This window comes from Labeo rohita, chromosome 22 (assembly GCF_022985175.1).
Source record: "Labeo rohita strain BAU-BD-2019 chromosome 22, IGBB_LRoh.1.0, whole genome shotgun sequence".
In the NCBI taxonomy this organism is placed as follows: domain Eukaryota; kingdom Metazoa; phylum Chordata; class Actinopteri; order Cypriniformes; family Cyprinidae; genus Labeo; species Labeo rohita.
In genome coordinates, this window is record NC_066890.1 from 65,964,701 (window position 1) to 65,983,702 (window position 19,002).

At 34.0% G+C, this 19,002-nt stretch overlaps 1 protein-coding gene across 1 annotated transcript in view; it reads right to left on the bottom strand.

The window, feature by feature from the left end:
• Positions 1–17,698, bottom strand: part of LOC127153499 (uncharacterized) — a 29,855-nt gene extending 12,157 nt beyond the window's left edge. The window contains exons 1-3 of the mRNA XM_051094575.1: positions 17,671–17,698; positions 17,145–17,224; positions 16,903–17,056 (exon numbers count right to left, since the gene is read on the bottom strand). Coding sequence (XP_050950532.1) covers positions 16,903–17,056; positions 17,145–17,199 — 209 coding nt within the window. The 5' untranslated portion in view covers positions 17,200–17,224; positions 17,671–17,698. The remainder of the gene's footprint in view (positions 1–16,902; positions 17,057–17,144; positions 17,225–17,670) is intronic.
• Between the last annotated feature and the right edge of the window lie 1,304 nt (positions 17,699–19,002).

Here is a 19,002-nt window from a genome sequence, read left to right on the forward strand (position 1 = left end):
AACTGAACTTTTGTTGTTGTATGTTTGTTTTTTTTAACGAAGTTGTAGTTTCCTTTAGTCAGTGTATTGTAACGTTACTGCGGAGAATGAGCTCCATTGTAAACGAATAACTTCAGGTTAACTTAGCTGTCCCAGTTAGGTCGCTAGCAGTAATAAATTAAATAAACATTAGCAGAAAGTTGTAAAACTGTTTAGAGATGTATTACAGTAACCTAAAGTTAATAATGTATGGTGGAATGTATATAGGACTACTTATGTTACTGAAATCACCGTCTACCATTACTACAGGTTTAGTATTATTTTACAGCCGATGAAGGGATCTAGACATACGGTTTCTGACTACAGTTTGTTTGGTCGCATTAATGGTTATCACATTTAACTTTATATGGGAAATGGCTAATGTTAAATGAGACATTGTTGATTTAAACCGCGCTGCACGAACCTTTCAACTTCGGTCCAGTATGTAAGGTTAGCTCAGCGGCCGCTCAGAGAGATGCGCTCAAATTCAGTTAATTCTCTGTTTAGAAAAGTCTAAAAATAATCACATTTCCCAAAAGAAAGACGTGATGGGAGAAACGAAGCTTTTCAAGGTTTCGAATCAATTAAACGAATCGCTTAATTCGCAAAATGATTCACTGCTTCCAATCGTTCGTGACACAACGGCGACGCCTGCTGGTCAAAACAGGGCAGGCGTCAGTTGTTTGGAAAGCGAGCACTAATTGGAATAACACTAAATGTGTTTTTATGGTTTATTTATATTGAATATTGTTATGCATATATTAGAATCGCCTCTAATTACAGCCATTTCTCTTATAAAGCTATGACAGATTTGCATGTTTTTTTAAATGTGTACTAAATGTGTTTATACTTATTTTTAGACATTGGGTTCTTCAGTGAAGGAAAAACTACAACAGTGGAATCTCATACATTAAACATCCACATGCCAATTAACTGAAATATTTCAAGGTACGTAAACTATTTATATTAGTGATCCATATACATTACCAGTCAAAAGTTTTTGGACAGCAAGATTTTTAATGTTTTTAAAGAATTCCCTTCTGTCTAAGCCTGCATTTATTTCATCCAAAATACAGCATTTAAAATAACCGCTTTCTATTTGAATATATTTAAAATGTAATTGTCCAGTCTTTTCAAAGCTTTTAAAATAGAAAGCAGTTATTTAAAATAGTAAAAATATTTCACAATATTACTGCTTTTACTGTATTTTGGATAAAATAAATGCAGGCTTAGTGAGTAGAAAATAATTCTTTAAAAAACTTTAAAAATCTTACTGTTCAAAAACTTCTGATTAGTAGTGTAGGTTTTCCAACAATTATGAAAAAATGTTTCTAGTTTATCTGTAAAATGTTTCTTCTTCTGCTTCATCTTGTCACAGAGGAAGGAGTCAATGAAGGAAGTTTTATGCGACCAGATGACACCAGCATTGCTGCACTAACTCCAAGAGAAGAAGTTTTTAGCATTTTCAACGGTGAAGCAGTGGAACAGAAGACCTTACTACAAGCAGTGGATCTGTGTTTCAGACATTTCTACATTTATGACATCTACTACCCAAAGCCCCCTGCACCCATTTGCAGCACACAGTCTTTAATATTCCAGGAGTTCTTCCAACACATTACCTCTTCCTTAGAAACTTTGTATTTATTGATCCGTAAAAACTTTTTATGTTGCTGATTATCAGCAAGTCCAGCAGCCAGCAGATTTCCTTTTTATTTTATTATTATTATTATTATTATTATTATTACTTGTGTTTATGATTTTTTATTTTTGTTTTATTTTAAAAGTTTGTATGTTATGTTTGTTTTATTTGTGCACATTTGTGTATGTGTTGATATAAATAAATATGAATTGATACACATTCATGACCCTGGACAACAAAACCGGTCATAAGTATCATGGGTACATTTGTAGAAATAGCCAAAATTGCATTGTATGGGTCAAAATTATCAAATTTTCTTTCATGCCAAAAATCATTAGAATATTAAGTAAAGATCATGTTCCATGGAGATATTTTGTAAATCTCCTACCATAAGTATATTGAAACTGAATTTCTTATTAGTAATATGTATTGCTAATAACTTCATTTGGACAACTTTAAAGGCAATTTTCTCAATATTTAGATTTTTTTGCACCCTCAGATTCCAGATTTTCAAATAGTTGTTCTATCCTATCAAACCACATATTAATAGAAAGCTTATTTATTGAGCTTTCAGATGATGTTTATATTTAAATACAAAAAACTTGACCCTTATGACGGGTTTTGTGGACCAGAATCACATTTGTTGGTTTTGAATTCAGTGTACATCTTGAAAATATGTCAGTTGTGTGTGCATATTTGTGTTTTGAATGTATTATATTTTCACATTCTTGTACACTTATTTTGTAAACATTTGCAGTATGACTGTTTTACATTTAAAAATATATTTGTAAAAAAAAAATTGCATATTTAAATAAACAAAATATTTATTTGAAAACAAAGTAGTGTTATAGTGTATTTTTATAAAAAAAAAAATAAAAAATAAAAAATAAATAAAAACTGATATAAATGAATCTAAATAATTAACTCAACTGTTGGGTTACTTTTAACCCAACTGGATTTTAACCCAATTCATTGGGTTATAATAACCCATAGATGGGAAGGTGCTATACCAACCCATAGTTGGGTTACTAGTTGGGTTATTTTTAACCCAACATTTTTTAGTGAGTGTAGAGGATTGTGCATAACTGCATTTATTTTCACATTATTTGCTCAACGACTCCCGAACGGTTCATTAAAATGAATCATTTGTCCAAACCACTCCTTTGCTGACACTAATCTGCAGTGAATGGTCTGATGACCCAGTGATTGGTTTAACGTTACTGTGTCCAGCAAATTTCAAATACGGAACGCCCATCACCGTCACTCTAACCCACAACTCGGTGATAAACAACAACACCCAAACAGCCATAGTATATTCATCAACCCAATGCAGAAACATATTGATAAAGCACTGCAGCTTATACACCAAAGTATTGTTCTATTCTTTGTCAGAATTTCAAGTAATAACAACGACAAACACTCACTATTCATGAACACATTTCTAGACAATAGCGAGTGAACAGATAAAGCTGTCAGCCGGTTAGCCAGAGACCTACGAGCTGCACGGACTGAACACAACACACACACACAACTAAATATGTATTTTGCATGATACAGAGTAACGTTACAGAGCAACAAGTTTTAAAAGATTACTCCACTTTAAGAATAAAAATGTCCTGATAATTTACTCACCCCCATGTCATACACGACATAATGTTACACCACATAACACACAACTACGTATTTTGAACAACTGCTAGAAAATACAACCATCAATTATTAATCACACTTACAGGTAGAGGTTCAGAGGAGCAAGCCAGTCCAAATAAACTGGGCACTGATCCATCTTTTAAGAGCAAGCCTTTGGAGAATCCCGCATTATACTTAGGATACAGCGTCTTCTCGACATGATGTAAAGCACATGGAAATTTTACTGTGTTTGTGGGCGGGCAGTTTGTTTGCGACAAAGAATGTGGGCGGACATCATGCAAATGTGTTACTTTGTGACGTATGGCCATAACAAAAAAAAGATTTGAATTCCTGATGACTCGTTCAGGCTATCGTGAATGAATCTTTTTTTTTTGATAGACAATAACTTTATGCATTGTCCACTGTTGGCTTCACAACTTTGCAGATAGTTTATGTTCACATACAGCTACATGACACACTACATGAAAGGTCATACTTGAAAAGGCGTAATAGGAGCACTTTAATGGTAGGCCTATGTTTTTTGTTTGTTGATGTCTCATACTTTTAGACATGCTGTTATTATGCTATTACTTATGCTAGCTTTTTATATATACGGTTTTATCATGATTAAAGCTTTAATACAGAATGCCAACCACATGCACATCCATGTTTAATGCTTGTCATAGCTATGTGAAAATAAGTGTATAAGTGGAACAGTTCATTGTTGGAGCAGCTGAGTTGATCTGAGAGAGAAAGAGATGCAGAGCAGAGCATGTGCAGAGCAGGGGATGAGAACAGAATTGAGAACTGCTGCTTTAGAACATTGATTTTAAAACTTGCGAACTTGCAACAGCCATTTTAGGATAGTTTGTGATTTGGTCTTAGTTCCTTCTTCCTCTTCAATATTCCTAACACTTCACAGATTTAGGAGCTAGTTTTAGTGTTAAAACGCTTTATGAAATACTGTTAGAGGAAAAATTTGGGGAGTCCTAAATTTAGGACTGGCATGCCCATTATTTTTTTTTCTCCTAAATCGGCAAGTTATGAGCTACTTCCCAGCTAAGAGAATTTTGGTATTAGAACATTCTCGAAATATTCAGTGTTGGTTCTGGTTTTGGAAACATAAAAAATGTCCAGTTTTCTTAATGTTGAAGGAATGTTTTTAACAGGTATGATGTTCCTCAAATGTTCTTTCAACTTAATTTTGATTTAAAAATGAACATTCGAGGAATGTTGATATGTAACATTCCAAGAACATAAAAATATCTGGTTTCCTTAATGTTAATAGAATGTTATTTAAAGGTTAGTATGACGTTCCTGAAACATTCTTTCAACTTAATTTTGATTTAAAAATGAACATTCTAGGAACATAGATTTGTAACATTCCAAGAACATAAAAATATCCAGTTCCCTTAATGTTAGCAGAATGTTATTTAAAGGTTAGTATGGCATTCCCTGAAACATTCTTTCAATCATTCATTCGAATATAAAAGACCTGAATATAGAAAGATTAAATCTCTCAAGATCTGATTTAACAACTCCACAAACAGCATTACCAGCTTCCATTACAGTATTAAGCAGATTGACATTATTTCTGTCACATGTCTACAGAAGTTCTTATTGAGAATTAACAGAGGTTTAGATGTTGATGTCTTATTGAAAAGGTCATTGAGATTGGCGTTTGATGTAGTTGTGCTCTTGACCCTTGACTTTAGTTGATTTGCTTCTTTTTCAGCAATTGCAAGTGTTTTCAGAAAACATTTCTGCAGTGATAAAGCAGATCATTATGTCTGTTTTATTAACAGATAAATGACTGCACTAAAGTTGTTAACTGCTTCTTTTAGTATTTTTTATTTTTTATTTAAGGAATTAAGATATTATTAAGAAATGTAATTCTCAACCAATGTGACGGGAAATGATTTACAACATTATTGTTGCTTGTGTTGATGTTGATGTCTGTGAGTGTATGAATAACACTATCATTGTTTAACTTTTTGTTTAACTTTTTGTTTATCAACATCTGGCATATGAAACACAACAATAGTAGCATGCTTCATGCCTGCACACAAAACACATTCATGGCTCCCAGCATGCACTGCTGCATTCTTTTTTCTTTTTTTTTTGGTCACCATTGTTGAGGTTTGTTATGATGAGTGCTGATGTCTAAGTGTGTTGTATTAAACTGTTCTTACATAAACCACTAAAATGTTATGATTTTCTTTTTTGGTCACTATTGTTTTTTTCCATTCAATATTTCACTTCCAAAAGAACAGTAAAGGCTTTTTTTTTTTTTTTTTTTTTTTTTCTTTAGTGCAGTAATTTGTCTCAAAACAAACATGTGTATTTGCTTTATCAATACAGAAATGTTTTCTGCAATTGTTGCTAATGAAACTCAAGGGTCAAGAGCCATTTTCAATAAGATGTCAGCATCTAAACCTCTGTTAATTCTCAATAAGAACTTCTGTAGACGTGTGACAGAACTAAAGTCAGTCTGCTTAATAATACTGTAAGTGTAGCTGGTAATGCTGTTTGTGGAGTTGTTAAATCAGATCTTGAGAGATTTAATGTCTTTTATCTTCAGTTCATCTAAAGCCGGGCTCACGCTACAGGATTTTTAGCCTGATTTTGCCCTCCCGAGAATCAGAGCAAAAATATGGTTGAGCACCTTGATCGGCCCCGATGTTCAGCACGGATTATCTGGTAATGTGAGATGTTCACAGATCAAATCGGGGCCGCCTCGATCATATCAAACATGTTTGATATTCAGGATTATAAATCAGGATGATCACGACTATGATTACATCAGTACTTTCACAACAAGCAATGCGCAACCACAAAACAGCTACTGTATGGTCCGTTGGATAGTGAAGATGGAGGGAACTGCTTCTTAAGCTTTTGTAGTATCACAGACTGTATAATATGTTGAAAACATACCACAACCGCATGGAGCAAGGAAAGCTCTGGAATGAAATTGTCTCAGTTTTCAACATACGGGTAAGTGCATAAAGCTGCTAGCACGCTAACTAACATTTGTAAACATTAGTTGCTGAAATGATGATCTATTGCATAAGATCACGTGAGGCGCTCCCTTGCAGTGTGTGATGCGACACAGTTTTCAAATCTTGTAGTGTGTGCATGTTTAAGATTTTAGGGAAGATAATCCGGAAAGATTCTCCTTACTGTGTGCACTGCAACAAGATTTCTTAATCGGTTAGGATTTTAAAACTTCTGTAGTGTGAGCCCAGCTTAAGGCTGTGGCTGCAGAAAGTTGTAGTTTGCGTTCTTATTTGTCTTTCTTTCAGTGCTTGTTCACAGCAGGTGTTTGAATGATTGAAAGAATGTTTCAGGAACATTATACTAAGCTTTACATGACATTCTACTAACATTAAGGGGTTACACTTTACTTGATAGTCCACTTCAAACATTCTACTAACTATAAGACACTTCGCAACTACATGTCAACTAATTCTCTTGAATTTGCAACTACATGTCAACTAATTCTCATGAATTTGCAACTACATGTCTACTAACTTTCAGAGCAGACTGTTCCCAGATAGCAACATAATGTCGGCCCAGATCCGGCCCACATCTGGCAGATGTGGCATGATGATCTGGCCCACATGCAGCGTGGAATGATGGCACTTGGGTGGACCGCTCCTGTTTGCCAGATCTGGGCCAAAAGCAGGCCACAGCAATGCCACATGTCAGCCAAGAGCCACAACCTTAGATGAAATCAGCAGAAGATAAAAGACATTGAATCTCTGAAGATCTCAGAGGAGGACATTTAAACAACTCCACAAACAGCATCACCAGCTTCACGCATTTCTGACCAGATTGACTTTACAGAAGTTATTTTTTGCAAATTAACAGGCTTAAATCTACTCTACCATGATAGTGGTTAGTGTTTCCATTAATTGGGCTCGTATTGGCTCGTTTTTTTTTTATATAAGTGTATATTTGTATGCTGCTATGATGGTGTGTTTGTAAAAACACTTCAGCAGTAACAGATAAAAACAAGATGAAATCAGGTGGTAACAAAACTATTGAAAGTTGTATGAATGAATTTGCCTGATTCACTGTCATATAGCTTTTCCAAGTATGTTGTATAAATAATTCATTTGTAGTACGAAACTGTCTGTAGTCTTGCAAAACCAGTTCAAAAAAAAAAATCCAGGAAGCCATCATAAATCAACACGTGAACCTCAACAATGGTGACAATAGAAAGTGCAAAGTTGCAATGCATGCTGGGAACCACAGTACAAAACTCCCAGCATGCATCACAGCATGAATAAATTATGCAGCCTTTTGTGATGTCCAGAATTGATCCGATTATCTGATTGTTTTGTCACCATTGTTGAGATTCATATGCTGATGGTTGATATCTGTGTGTGTCAGCCTTCTGCAAAATTTTGTCCTTTGTTTAAATAAAATTTTCAATACTAATTACTTCAAAACAAATTTTGCAACTCTTGTAGCAATAGTGCAGATTTTACAATGTGAGAGCATTCAACTACACAACAACTACATTCAAATGTTTTCAGTGAATCAGGCAGTTACGTGATAATATTTAATCACAATCAATAAAGTCAATCTGGTCAGAAATGCGTGAAGCTGGTAATACTGTTTGTGGAGTTGTTTAAACCTCCTCCTCTGAGATCTTCAGAGATTTAATGTCTTTTATCTTCTGCTGATTTCATCTAAGGTTGTGGCTCTTGGCTGACATGTGGCATTGCTGTGGCCTGCTTTTGGCCCAGATCTGGCAAACAGGAGCGGTCCACCCAAGTGCCATCATTCCACGCTGCATGTGGGCCAGATCATCATGCCACATCTGCCAGATGTGGGCCGGATCTGGGCCGACATTATGTTGCTATCTGGGTTAGGTTAGGTTAAGGGTTAGTAGAATAAGTTGACATATACTTGCAAAGTTTAGAAGTGTTAGAAGATATTAAGCAGACAGTTTACTAATACTCTAATGACTAGCTGACATGCAGTTGCAAAGTTACTTACTGTTAGTAGAATGTCTAAAGTATACTCAAAATAAAGTGTTACTCATTAAGGAAACTGGATATTTTTATGTTCTTGGAATGTTACAAATCAACGTTCCTAGAATGTTCATTTTTAAATCAAAATTAAGTTGAAAGAATGTTTCAGGAACATCATACTAAACTTTAAATAACATTCTACTAACATTAAGGAAACTGGATATTTTTATGTTCTTGGAATGCTACATATCAATGTTCCTAGAATGTTAATTTTTAAATCTAAATTAAGTTGAAAGAATGTTTGAGGAACATCATACCTTTCAAAAATGTTCCTCCAACATTAAGAAAACTGGACATTTTTTATGTTCCCAGAACCAACACTGAATATTTATAACAAAATTCTGTTAGCTGGGTTTTAGCCTTAAGATGTTTTTTGAATACGGGCCCAGATTTTGAATGCGAATGTCAGTCCGTAACTGGAATTGTCCAATAATGAAATTAAAAATGATTAGGCCTACATGAAATCTTGGGACAGTTTCTTATTACTGCAACATATTTTTACATTTGTATAGCCAAAAACGACTGCAGCGTTGCTGCGTACAGTTGAAACTGAAAATAGTACAAAGCAGCATATACATTAAGAAAAGTTTTTGTCTCTCTGGTAGAAGTGTGTCTCTTTCAGCCAGTTTCTTTGTCTCTCTGGCAGAGGCACCGCATCTCCTGAGAACATTGCATATTATGTTGTATATAATACTCTGTATCCCGTTGCATGCCCATTGCAAAAGCCAAACCAAATGAGGCATTTATCCTAAAACAGACACTTTGCCTAAACCTGCTCTGTAAATCTGAAATGCTCAACAGAGTCTCCATATGAAAGAGCAAGTGAATCACACCTTTATTTCAGCCCCCATGATGAAGCTGAACTGTCCCCAAACCCCTCCAGCTAAACATAATTCAGTCACACTTGCTCAATATAAAATGGAAATGCTCTATCATCTGAAAGAAAAAAAATGGTGTAACATAAACCACACTGTAAAACAAAAAATGTCATTTTACAGAAAATAACTGTGATTTTTTTTCAGGTTGTTTTCTTTTATTTTAAATTGCAGACAAAACATCTGTTAGAAACAAATCTGTTAGATGATAAAACGGTCAAATGACTGGCAGTAAAGAAAAATCACCTTATTTAAATAAGGTGACAAACACTGTTATTTTACTGGTATTTTCTGAATTTAATGATCAAGCACCTTGACTGTAAAACAAAAGCCAAAACAAACAAACAAACAAAAAAAAAAAAACGGTCGAATGACTGGCAGCACAGGGTGCCAAATAAAAACCTGAAAATTAAAGTAAAATCTCTTTATATAAATAAGCTGACAACACTGTTCATTTACAGGCATTTCCTAAATTATTTAGCATTTGCTTAAGTTGGGCTTTTGACCCTTTACATTATGACTTCAGTTTTTCTCTGGGTGCTATAACTATTTGTTTCCGAAGCACATTTGTTAAAGCAAAAACTGGTAGAGAAAACATTATTGGACAAATCTGGTTATTCATTGATGATTTAATCATCATGTAGTAGCCTTACTCACTGAGGCCATCTTGAGTATTGCTGGATGTGTTAGCTTTAAGTTTTGCATTTTTTAACAGCAGTCTTGTGATGTCAGGGCTGATATGAATATTTTGTCGATTGTCACCATTGTTGAGATTCGTATCTAGATTCTTGATGTCTGTGACCCTACTTACACTTATCTAAATAATTTCTTCAAAGTGACATGCAAACTTTCAAAATAGCAATAATTGGATTTCATGCTTTAAACTTTTGAGAATACAGAATAATAATAATTTCTATTAAAATGCTTTGACACCTGATGTCTGATGAGGTTAGTGAATCAAAAAGCTATGTGATAGCAAGGTCATCATAGTATGTAACCAGCTTCATCTGGTCAGAATCTTTTTAGCTGGTTTTGCCATAACAACTGTGCTTTTGAAACACACAGATACAGCAACCGAGGAAGGGGAAGGGACTTTTAAGAAAATCAAGGGTCAAGAGCCCAACTAAAGCAAATGCTTATCTCCACAATGGTGACTTTAAACTTCATTAATTTCAATTAAACATCAACATCTAAACATCAGTTAATTCTCAGTAAGACGTTTTGTATGAAAGAAACAAAGTCAAACTGGTTTGTATTAAGTGAAGATGCTGTGCTCTAGAGAGATCCGTTAGTGTTTCATGTTCTTTTGAGATTTAAGGGGTTTCTGTTGTTTGAGTTTTGTGGGTTACCATTGTGCTGAAAAGTAAAGCGTGAGCTTTAGTCCAGGAGAAGATAGTATAACATCAGTGTTATGCTGCATGTCATTTTATTTAAAGGTTATAATTGTGGAGTTGCTGATGCAGTGATAGTTAAGATAGTGTTAGCTACTGGTTAACTACAGGAAAAAAAAAAAAAAAAAACTCTTTAATTTCACAGAGAGTGTTTCATGATAATAATTCAGACAATACCTGCAAAATAACAACTTTTTTAAAAAGCAAAAAAAAAAAAAAAAAAAAATTTAAGAAAGTTTAGGATATTTTACCTTAATTTTACAGTTTTTGTTTGGAAGCTGCTTCTGCCAGTCATTGACAGTTTTTTAAAAAAACAGTCTTTAACCATTAAATGTTTTTTTACGTTTATTTTTTTTACAGTGCAGCAAACTACAGAATTCACACATCTGCATTAATCAATTTATATATTATTATTATATATTAAAAAAAAAGTCTGAGAATTACATGATGACTAGATCAATAAGTAACCAAGATCTGATCAGAGTTTCTCTCACAACTGCTGCAAAAACAAATGTGCCGTAGACAATTTGCTGCAACTTAAAATATATAATCATTTCAAATCTTAATTTCTCATTGAACCAAAATGATTTGAATGTGTTTGTTCTGAGCATTATTGGAAGTTGTATGTTGGGTCAATGTAATGGATTTAAGTTGAAATAACATTCTCTCATTTTATGTTACACAATCTTGTTTAAACTAGCTTATAACAACAAATTTAGAATTATAGGTAGTATCAGACAGAAATACCTCCTTAAAGCAACAATGACACAGGTTCACTTTTTACAGTGTAGATGATTTTCACATTTAAACCAATTTTAAAACCATGGAAGACCACAAACATGAAGACAGTTTCAAATTATTTTTTGGCCTTACACTTCTCTAAACGCACACACTAGATGATTCAACCAGACCGGGAGACCACACACTTGTTGACTGTAGGAACGATTTCACAGTGACACAAGATCTCACGGACAATCGCAAAATCAAACGTGACTAAAGAAGAAAAACAAATGGAAGACAGTCGACATTGTCAGCTGGCTCTCCCAGCATGCATTCTGTTTCACGGTAGAAAAACAAAGTATAAAAGAAGAATATGGGTGATGTATTCTGCAAAATAATTAGCTAGTATAGGCTACCATATTTTCCAGACTACAACTCGTGTTTTTTATCTTCTGAAACGTGCTATGATTCGTATTCCAAAGTGACTTAATGCTTACGTAAACACTTAAAAGCTGGCACTGTAAGGCTTGTATAAATATATTTCTCCTGTCCGTGTGACAAGTAGGCAGTTTTTCTTTATTTCAGGAAGAGTTTCACAGGGGCTGAGATGGTAAGCGCATTTTATTTGTGATCTTTACTTTACGAAAGTACAAAGTTTCACTGTTATTTTGAAGTTACACAAATATAAGGTAGGCATATCAGATCTAGCATTGTAAACTTGACATCGCAGCCTCTTCATCATCAAACTTTGAGACAATTAAACATATGTCATAGGTATTTGGTGACTCAATTTAACTTGTCTGTTGAACAATATGTAGGTTTTGCCAGTCAGTGAAAGCATCGCAAAGCCATGGTGTTTCTCCAAACACTTTTTTTTTTTCTTTGCGTATGTGAAGGATGCTGTTTTAAGCAGAGATTCGGACATGAGAGAACTTAAATAATAGTTTAGCAATCACACCGTGTCTAACAATGCACTCATGAAAACGATTAATGCAGAATGAGAGGTTCGCATTAAATAGCTTGAAAATGCCTGTGCGCATTTTACTTTCACTTTCAAATTAGCTGTAGGCCTTTCGAACCGTTACACCCCTAATATATATACATTTGTTTCTGTTCTGTTTTGAATGCCGCTAAATTTGAACGATTTGGAGTGAGGAGAAATAAAATACAAATTTTAAATATTCATTTTTTTTTTTTTTTTTAATAAAGTTGCCACATTCAAATAAAGATTTTAAAATGCAGGCTGTCACTAATTAAACAAGTATATGTTCAGCTGATTGTCAGCCTTTTACATGTGTGCTTCTTATGAACAATTATCTGATATGCATATAAACAGCCTTTTTATTAATAGAATAATCATGGTTGATAGTAAGAGATCTAAACATAAAAGAAAACCAAATGGGACGCAAGAAGAGCTGTTACTTCTTGACCAATGTGTTAATGACAACAAAGATATAATCAAAGGAAAATCTGTAGTTGGTATAACCTCCAAAACCAAAAAAGTTTTGTGGGAAAACATATGTGTGCAGATAAATGCAGAGTGTTTCTAAAACATTTAAGTTCAAAAGCAGATTGCTAACAACAGCCATTTTGGGATAGTTGAGATTTGGTCTTAATGACTTAGAAGTCCTCTTCACTACTCCTAACATATGCACAATATATGCATTTGTTTCTGTTCTGTTTTGGATGCCACTAAATTTAAACGATTTGGAATAAGGGGAAATAAAATACATGAAAAAATACATAGTGTTTGTCAAGTTTCCTAACGTCCATTTTATTTAGGACTGTTAGTATTTACATTATAGGAAAATGCGACTTACATGCAACTTGTGACACCAATAAAACAATCATACTATTGTTTTGAATTTGGAACCAAAGCTTGTTCATACATCAATGTCTTTACTTTCACTATGACTACTATAGAATCAATTTTCTACGTAGGCTAGTCTGTATCTTATTGTGGACACTGCAAAGCTAAACTGCATTTTATTTCTTCACTTGGAAACAAATGTTGTAAACAGGTGTTTGTTTCTTTTTTGCAATCATTTAGAAAAATGTGTCATATTTGCTGCACAGATTCTGAGTTTGGCCGATCTGCAAATATCAGTTTCACAAAATAATATTTAAATGGACATATAGCCTAATAAACACTTAATTTAATTACAAAACGCTTAGGTTGTATTGTGTTAAATGTGACTCACAAGAAATGTTTTTTTAATCAGTCATATTAGTTTAGCCTAAACATGAGGGATTCTAAACTGTTCCTTTGGTTTAAATTTCCATGTTTTCCCTAAAAGGCGAAACGTTTTACTAGTTTCTTAATTTTTTAGTTAAATTGCAGGAACATATAAATACTATGCAACATTTTAACTAATATGAAGGAACATTTATTTGTTTAAAAGTAATCTACAATTTCTTTAAATCACAGACATTATATTTTTCACTGTGTCATGAGCAGGGCTGTGTACACCGGAATACGTGTCATGAAAAGATAATTTAAGATAATACACACTGAATTATGAGTTTGACATCTGAGTTTGACATCTGACTGATTTGTATTCATCGTTGCGGCAGTACCGTGATGGTAAGTTTGTCGGTAATAGGCATTCTGTATGTACGGCTGAACACCAGTTCTCTCGCTCACAGTCATGTTATTTCTACCCATGATCTACCTAAAATCTTAAAAATAATAGGCGTGTCAGTCCTAAATTTAGGACTCCTACATTTTTGTTCTAAGAGTATTTCACAAAGCGTTTTAGTACTAAAACTAGCTCCTAAGTCTGTGAAACGTTAGGAGTAGTGAAGAGGACTCTTCAGGCACTAAGACCAAGCCACAAAATACCCTAAAATGGCTGTTGCCGGCTATCTGCCTCACAACATTGTGATTTTGAATAGAAATATTACAAAACCTTAGAATGACACACTTCACCAATATGCCAATGATAACCGTAAAAAGACAAGAACGATCCAACCGCATGTCAGCACACATGTTTAACTGCTCACGCGTAATGCCTTCATATCAAGAAGCGTCTGAACAAGAAACACATTCACACAGAATGTACTTTTGTGTCGACAAAGGCAGTGGAATAGGAAAAACATAAAAGGAGATGGGAGTGAACCTCTTTTAACGTGTTAATAAGTGTCGCATTTTGCAATGGTGTTTCATGCATGAGATGCTGGAAGAAATGCAAGTGCAACAGCCAAACAGGTCCATGTTTAAAATCGGGATTTTAATTTTTTGCCATATTGCCTAGCCCTACTATCAACCATGATTATTCTTCTCTGTTAAATAAAAGCCATATTCAATAATTGTTTAAGCAAGAGGCTGACATTTACACTGAACATATAGTTGTTTAATTAGTGACACTTAGCCTGTATTTTAAAATCTTTATTTGAATGTGGCAAAATAATATCGCACTCTACAATATTTCTATGAAAAGGCCTAAATCCCTGACAGAGAGCCCTACCCTATCAGCCAACTATGCACACACTATGCCACTGTGTGCATAGTTAGTAATCATGCTGTCATCATCCGTAGCAACAAGGTCAACCCCACCCTTACTCTTAGCTTAAGACTTCTCTTTATACCTTAGTAAAAGTTTGTCTCAGCAGCTTTGTAAATAGGTTTTAAGAGAAAACTTTTAGCTAAAAACTACTGCTATTTAGGAGAACTCTAGTGGTAAGATAAAATGTTTGTGAATACGGGCCCTGATGAGACAACGTTTTTCTAAGGAGTAGAGAGAAGTCTTAAGCTAAGAGTAAGGCCAGGGTTGACCTTGTTGCTATGGATGATGTGTTCATGCCTACTAACTATGCACACAGTGATTGGCTGATAGGGGAGGAGTCTCTGTCAGATATTTGTTCACAGACATATTGTAGAGTGCAGTATTATGTTGCCATATTCAATTATTATTATTATTATTATTTTTAATGTTGCCACATTCAAATAAAGATTTTAAAATGCAGGCTGTCACTAATTAAACAAGTATATGTTCAGCTGATTGTCAGCCTTTACATGTGTGCTTCACAGCCTTTTTCTTTTTTTTAATAGAATAATCATGGCTGATAGTAAGAGATGCAAACGTAAAAGAAAACCAAATGGGATGCAAGTAGAGCTGTTACTTCTTCACCAATGTGTTAATGACAACAAAGATATAATCAAAGGAAAATCTGGAGTTGGTATAACCTGGTAAAACCAAAAAAGTTTTGTGGGAAAACATCCCACAAAACCTCTTCATTACTCTTCATTACTCCTAACATTTCACAGATTTAGGAGCTAGTTTTAGTGCTAAAACACTTCGTGAAATACTCTTAGAGCAAACATTTAGGAGTCCTAAATTTAGGACTGACACGTCCATTATTTTTAAGATTTTCTCCTAAATCAGCAAGTTATGAGTTACTTTTAGCCTTAAGATGTTTTGTGAATACAGGCCCAGATCTCGATGGGTTAGACAATTTAACCCATTCATTGATGTGTGCATTTCAGTCCAAAAGCTTGATGCTTTTGCCTGCATTGTTATTCACAGAATAAACAACAACAACAACAAAAATAAAATAAAAATAAATAATCAGTGTATTCAGAGTATAATAATCAAATATCAGAGTATTATATAATTAGTTTGATAATTAGAACAATTAAGTTATATTGAAAAAAACATAAGAAATAATGATGTATGTATACAAACTTTAAACTGCAAATTACAGTTACAATTCCTTTCCAGCATTTCATGTACAGATTCAGATGGGAATAACACTTTAATGAGTTTATAACAGAAGAGGGAGTGTGTTTTCTAGATGTGGACATTGCAGAAGGATGTTTGCCTGCATCATGTATGGTGTATGCCTTTAATTATTTATATATTTAATTTTGATTAAAGAAAAAGTAAATGTCACATGAGTTTAAAAAGTTGTTTATAATAAACTTGCATAAGTAAGAAGAAATATCTAGACACGCATCTAACTCCCTATATATATCCCTTATATATCCCATTCTAGGCCTGACTGCAGGTGCATGTTGCTCGCAGACACAGAGATGTACCTTTAATTTCACCAAGATGATTGCGCACTAAAAATCTGGTCGATTTTTCTTTTCATGTTTCATTTTGACAAGAGATAATGCAATATCTACATTCTAAGCTTTAGAGCAGGGTTCCTCAAAACCGAACTTGGACGGCCACTGTCCTGCAAAGTTCAGCTCCAACTCTAATCAAAGACACTTGAACAAGCTAATCAAAGTCTTCAGAGTTACTAAAAAATTGCGGGTAGGTGAGTTTGCTCTCAACTCTGCAGCGGTGGATTTGAGGAATCCTGCTTTCAGGGATTTAATAAAACTCACTGGGTTCAAGGGATGCAAGAGAAACACTGCCTCCCACTCAAACTTTGTTTACCAACTGCTGGACAGTGTCCCTTTTGAAAAACAAGTGATTTATACACTCTTTTTTTCTTATTTCAGAAAGTCTTTCAGAGACTGACTGATAAATGTTCATGTATTTTTTAAATTTTGACCATTTTTTAACTTGTTTGAACTTGAAAAACGTAAGTAAACATCATAAGTTCTTTTAATGACGGCAAATGAAATGAATTCTTACCCATCAATAAGTGCTGCCTTTGCTGTGTGCATCTTTCCTGCTTTACTCTCATCTGGACTGTACCACTGAGAGAGATTAAACCTGTCATTTGGTATCTGAACTGCACAGTTCTCTCCATGAAAGAGGACTTTCCAGAAGTTTTCAAGTCCCTCACCTAAAATAGATGAGAACATACGATGTAAATACAATTTAGGTCAAAATTATAGCATGAACACATAATGGAACACTGTAAATTATTTTACCTCCAGGAAAATGGCATCCAATGCCAACAACTGCGATTTCTGCATCATTATCCATCAAGGTTTATGTGTGATTTTACAATCTATAGACAGCAAGAATAAACAATGAGACATTTAACTGTATATTCATCCATGGCATTTAATATTTTGTCTTTCTTTTTTGTTTATGCCTTTCTTCCAGCAATAAATAAATACATAAATTAATTAATTTTTAGTCAAAAAGTCCAGTGTAATATAGAGACAATCTGAAAGAAAATCTAATAAAATAATGATTTGTAATCTGAATTATACCTGGGGTAAATAAACATTAAAAACAAACAAACAAAAAAAAAAAAAAGATATAGATTTCACTGCATATGTAGTAATATTTAGGTTTTTATATTTATTGTTTTAAGAATATGTATAATATATGTTGATCAGCTGAAGATGCCTATAATTTCTTTTGTTAAATTTATTTTTCTAATTCTGGCTCAGAAAACTGGTATATATACATATATATATATATATAAAATGAAAAATATTGACTTACCTAGATATTCATGTCAAATATTGTCTTGTTGAAAATGTTTCAATGAGACTGAGTCTACACTATATTTATTTAATAAAAGGAGAAGTAAACATTTAGTCTTTCATGTGACTTCCTGTTAGCTCATGAGGCAAGTTATTAATAAAATCCAATCAGCTTTATATTTCCCCAGATGTGACAAATCTTCTCAATTTGCCAAGATAGCAAAAAGTATTACTGATTAAAACTAAAAGGTCAGTATTTTCCTTCTCAGTTCTGACAAAAAGAGGTAGTTATTGCATCAAAAAACTCGGAACATTAGGGAAGTGAATAAAACTTTGTTTTTATAGATTTACTGTTACATTAGTGGTCTCAAAATCAATACCTGTAGGGCCACAGCTCTGCAGAGTTTAGCTCCAACCAGCTCCAACTCACACCTATTTGGAAGTTTTTAATAGTCATAAAGACCTTGATTAGCCTGGATCAGGTGTGTTTGATTAGGATCGGAGCAAAATTGCGCAGAGCTGTGGCCCTCCAAGAACTGAGTTTGAGAACACTGTAGTACGTCATCTTCTAGAGTTAAGAACCTGGGTATTACATTTGAAAGGGTGGCACAGTGGCTTGGTGGTTTGCACTGTTATCTTACAGCAAGAAAGTCCCCAGTTTGAGCCCCAGCAGGGACTATAGGCCTTTCTGTGTTGTCCTCTCTGGCTTGTGTGTATGAATTAACTGGTTCTAGCCATGAATATAGCTGTAGATGCTGGAATGGTTTTAAGAAGCAAACAAACAATTACATTTGAAAGCAATCTGTACTTTGACAATACTTCCCATGGTTGCAGAACAATCTTTTTCCATCTTAGAAATGTTTCTAAACTAAGGCTTGGGACACAGCAGATGATTTTCAAATCTTAACCCTTTGGGGTCAGAGAAGGTTTTGGGGCCCTGGAGCAGGGCTGGAGCCAGGAAGTGGCCAGAGGCTGAAAACTGAGCATGCATGTATACAGTCAGCATTTAAAGTGGATCGGAACCTTTCATCAAAGTTTTCCTAAAACAAAAACATTACCCGTTCTTACCCGTTTGGACAACTTTGATGATTTTTTTTTTATCCACTTTAAATGTTGACTACTGTATACATTTAAGAACATCTCAAATGCATATAGGCCTACTAAAATATTCTACAATTCAAGATCACAGTTTTTTGTTTTTTTGTTTTTTTTTGCAATTTAATGCACAAGTAAATGTGAACACAGTTCACTTGTACTGGAAACTGTGTGCTATTTTTAGTTAATTTGTAAAGTACAAAAACAAAACAAAAAAATCATATTTAAATGCAAAAAATAACTCATTTTATATTCA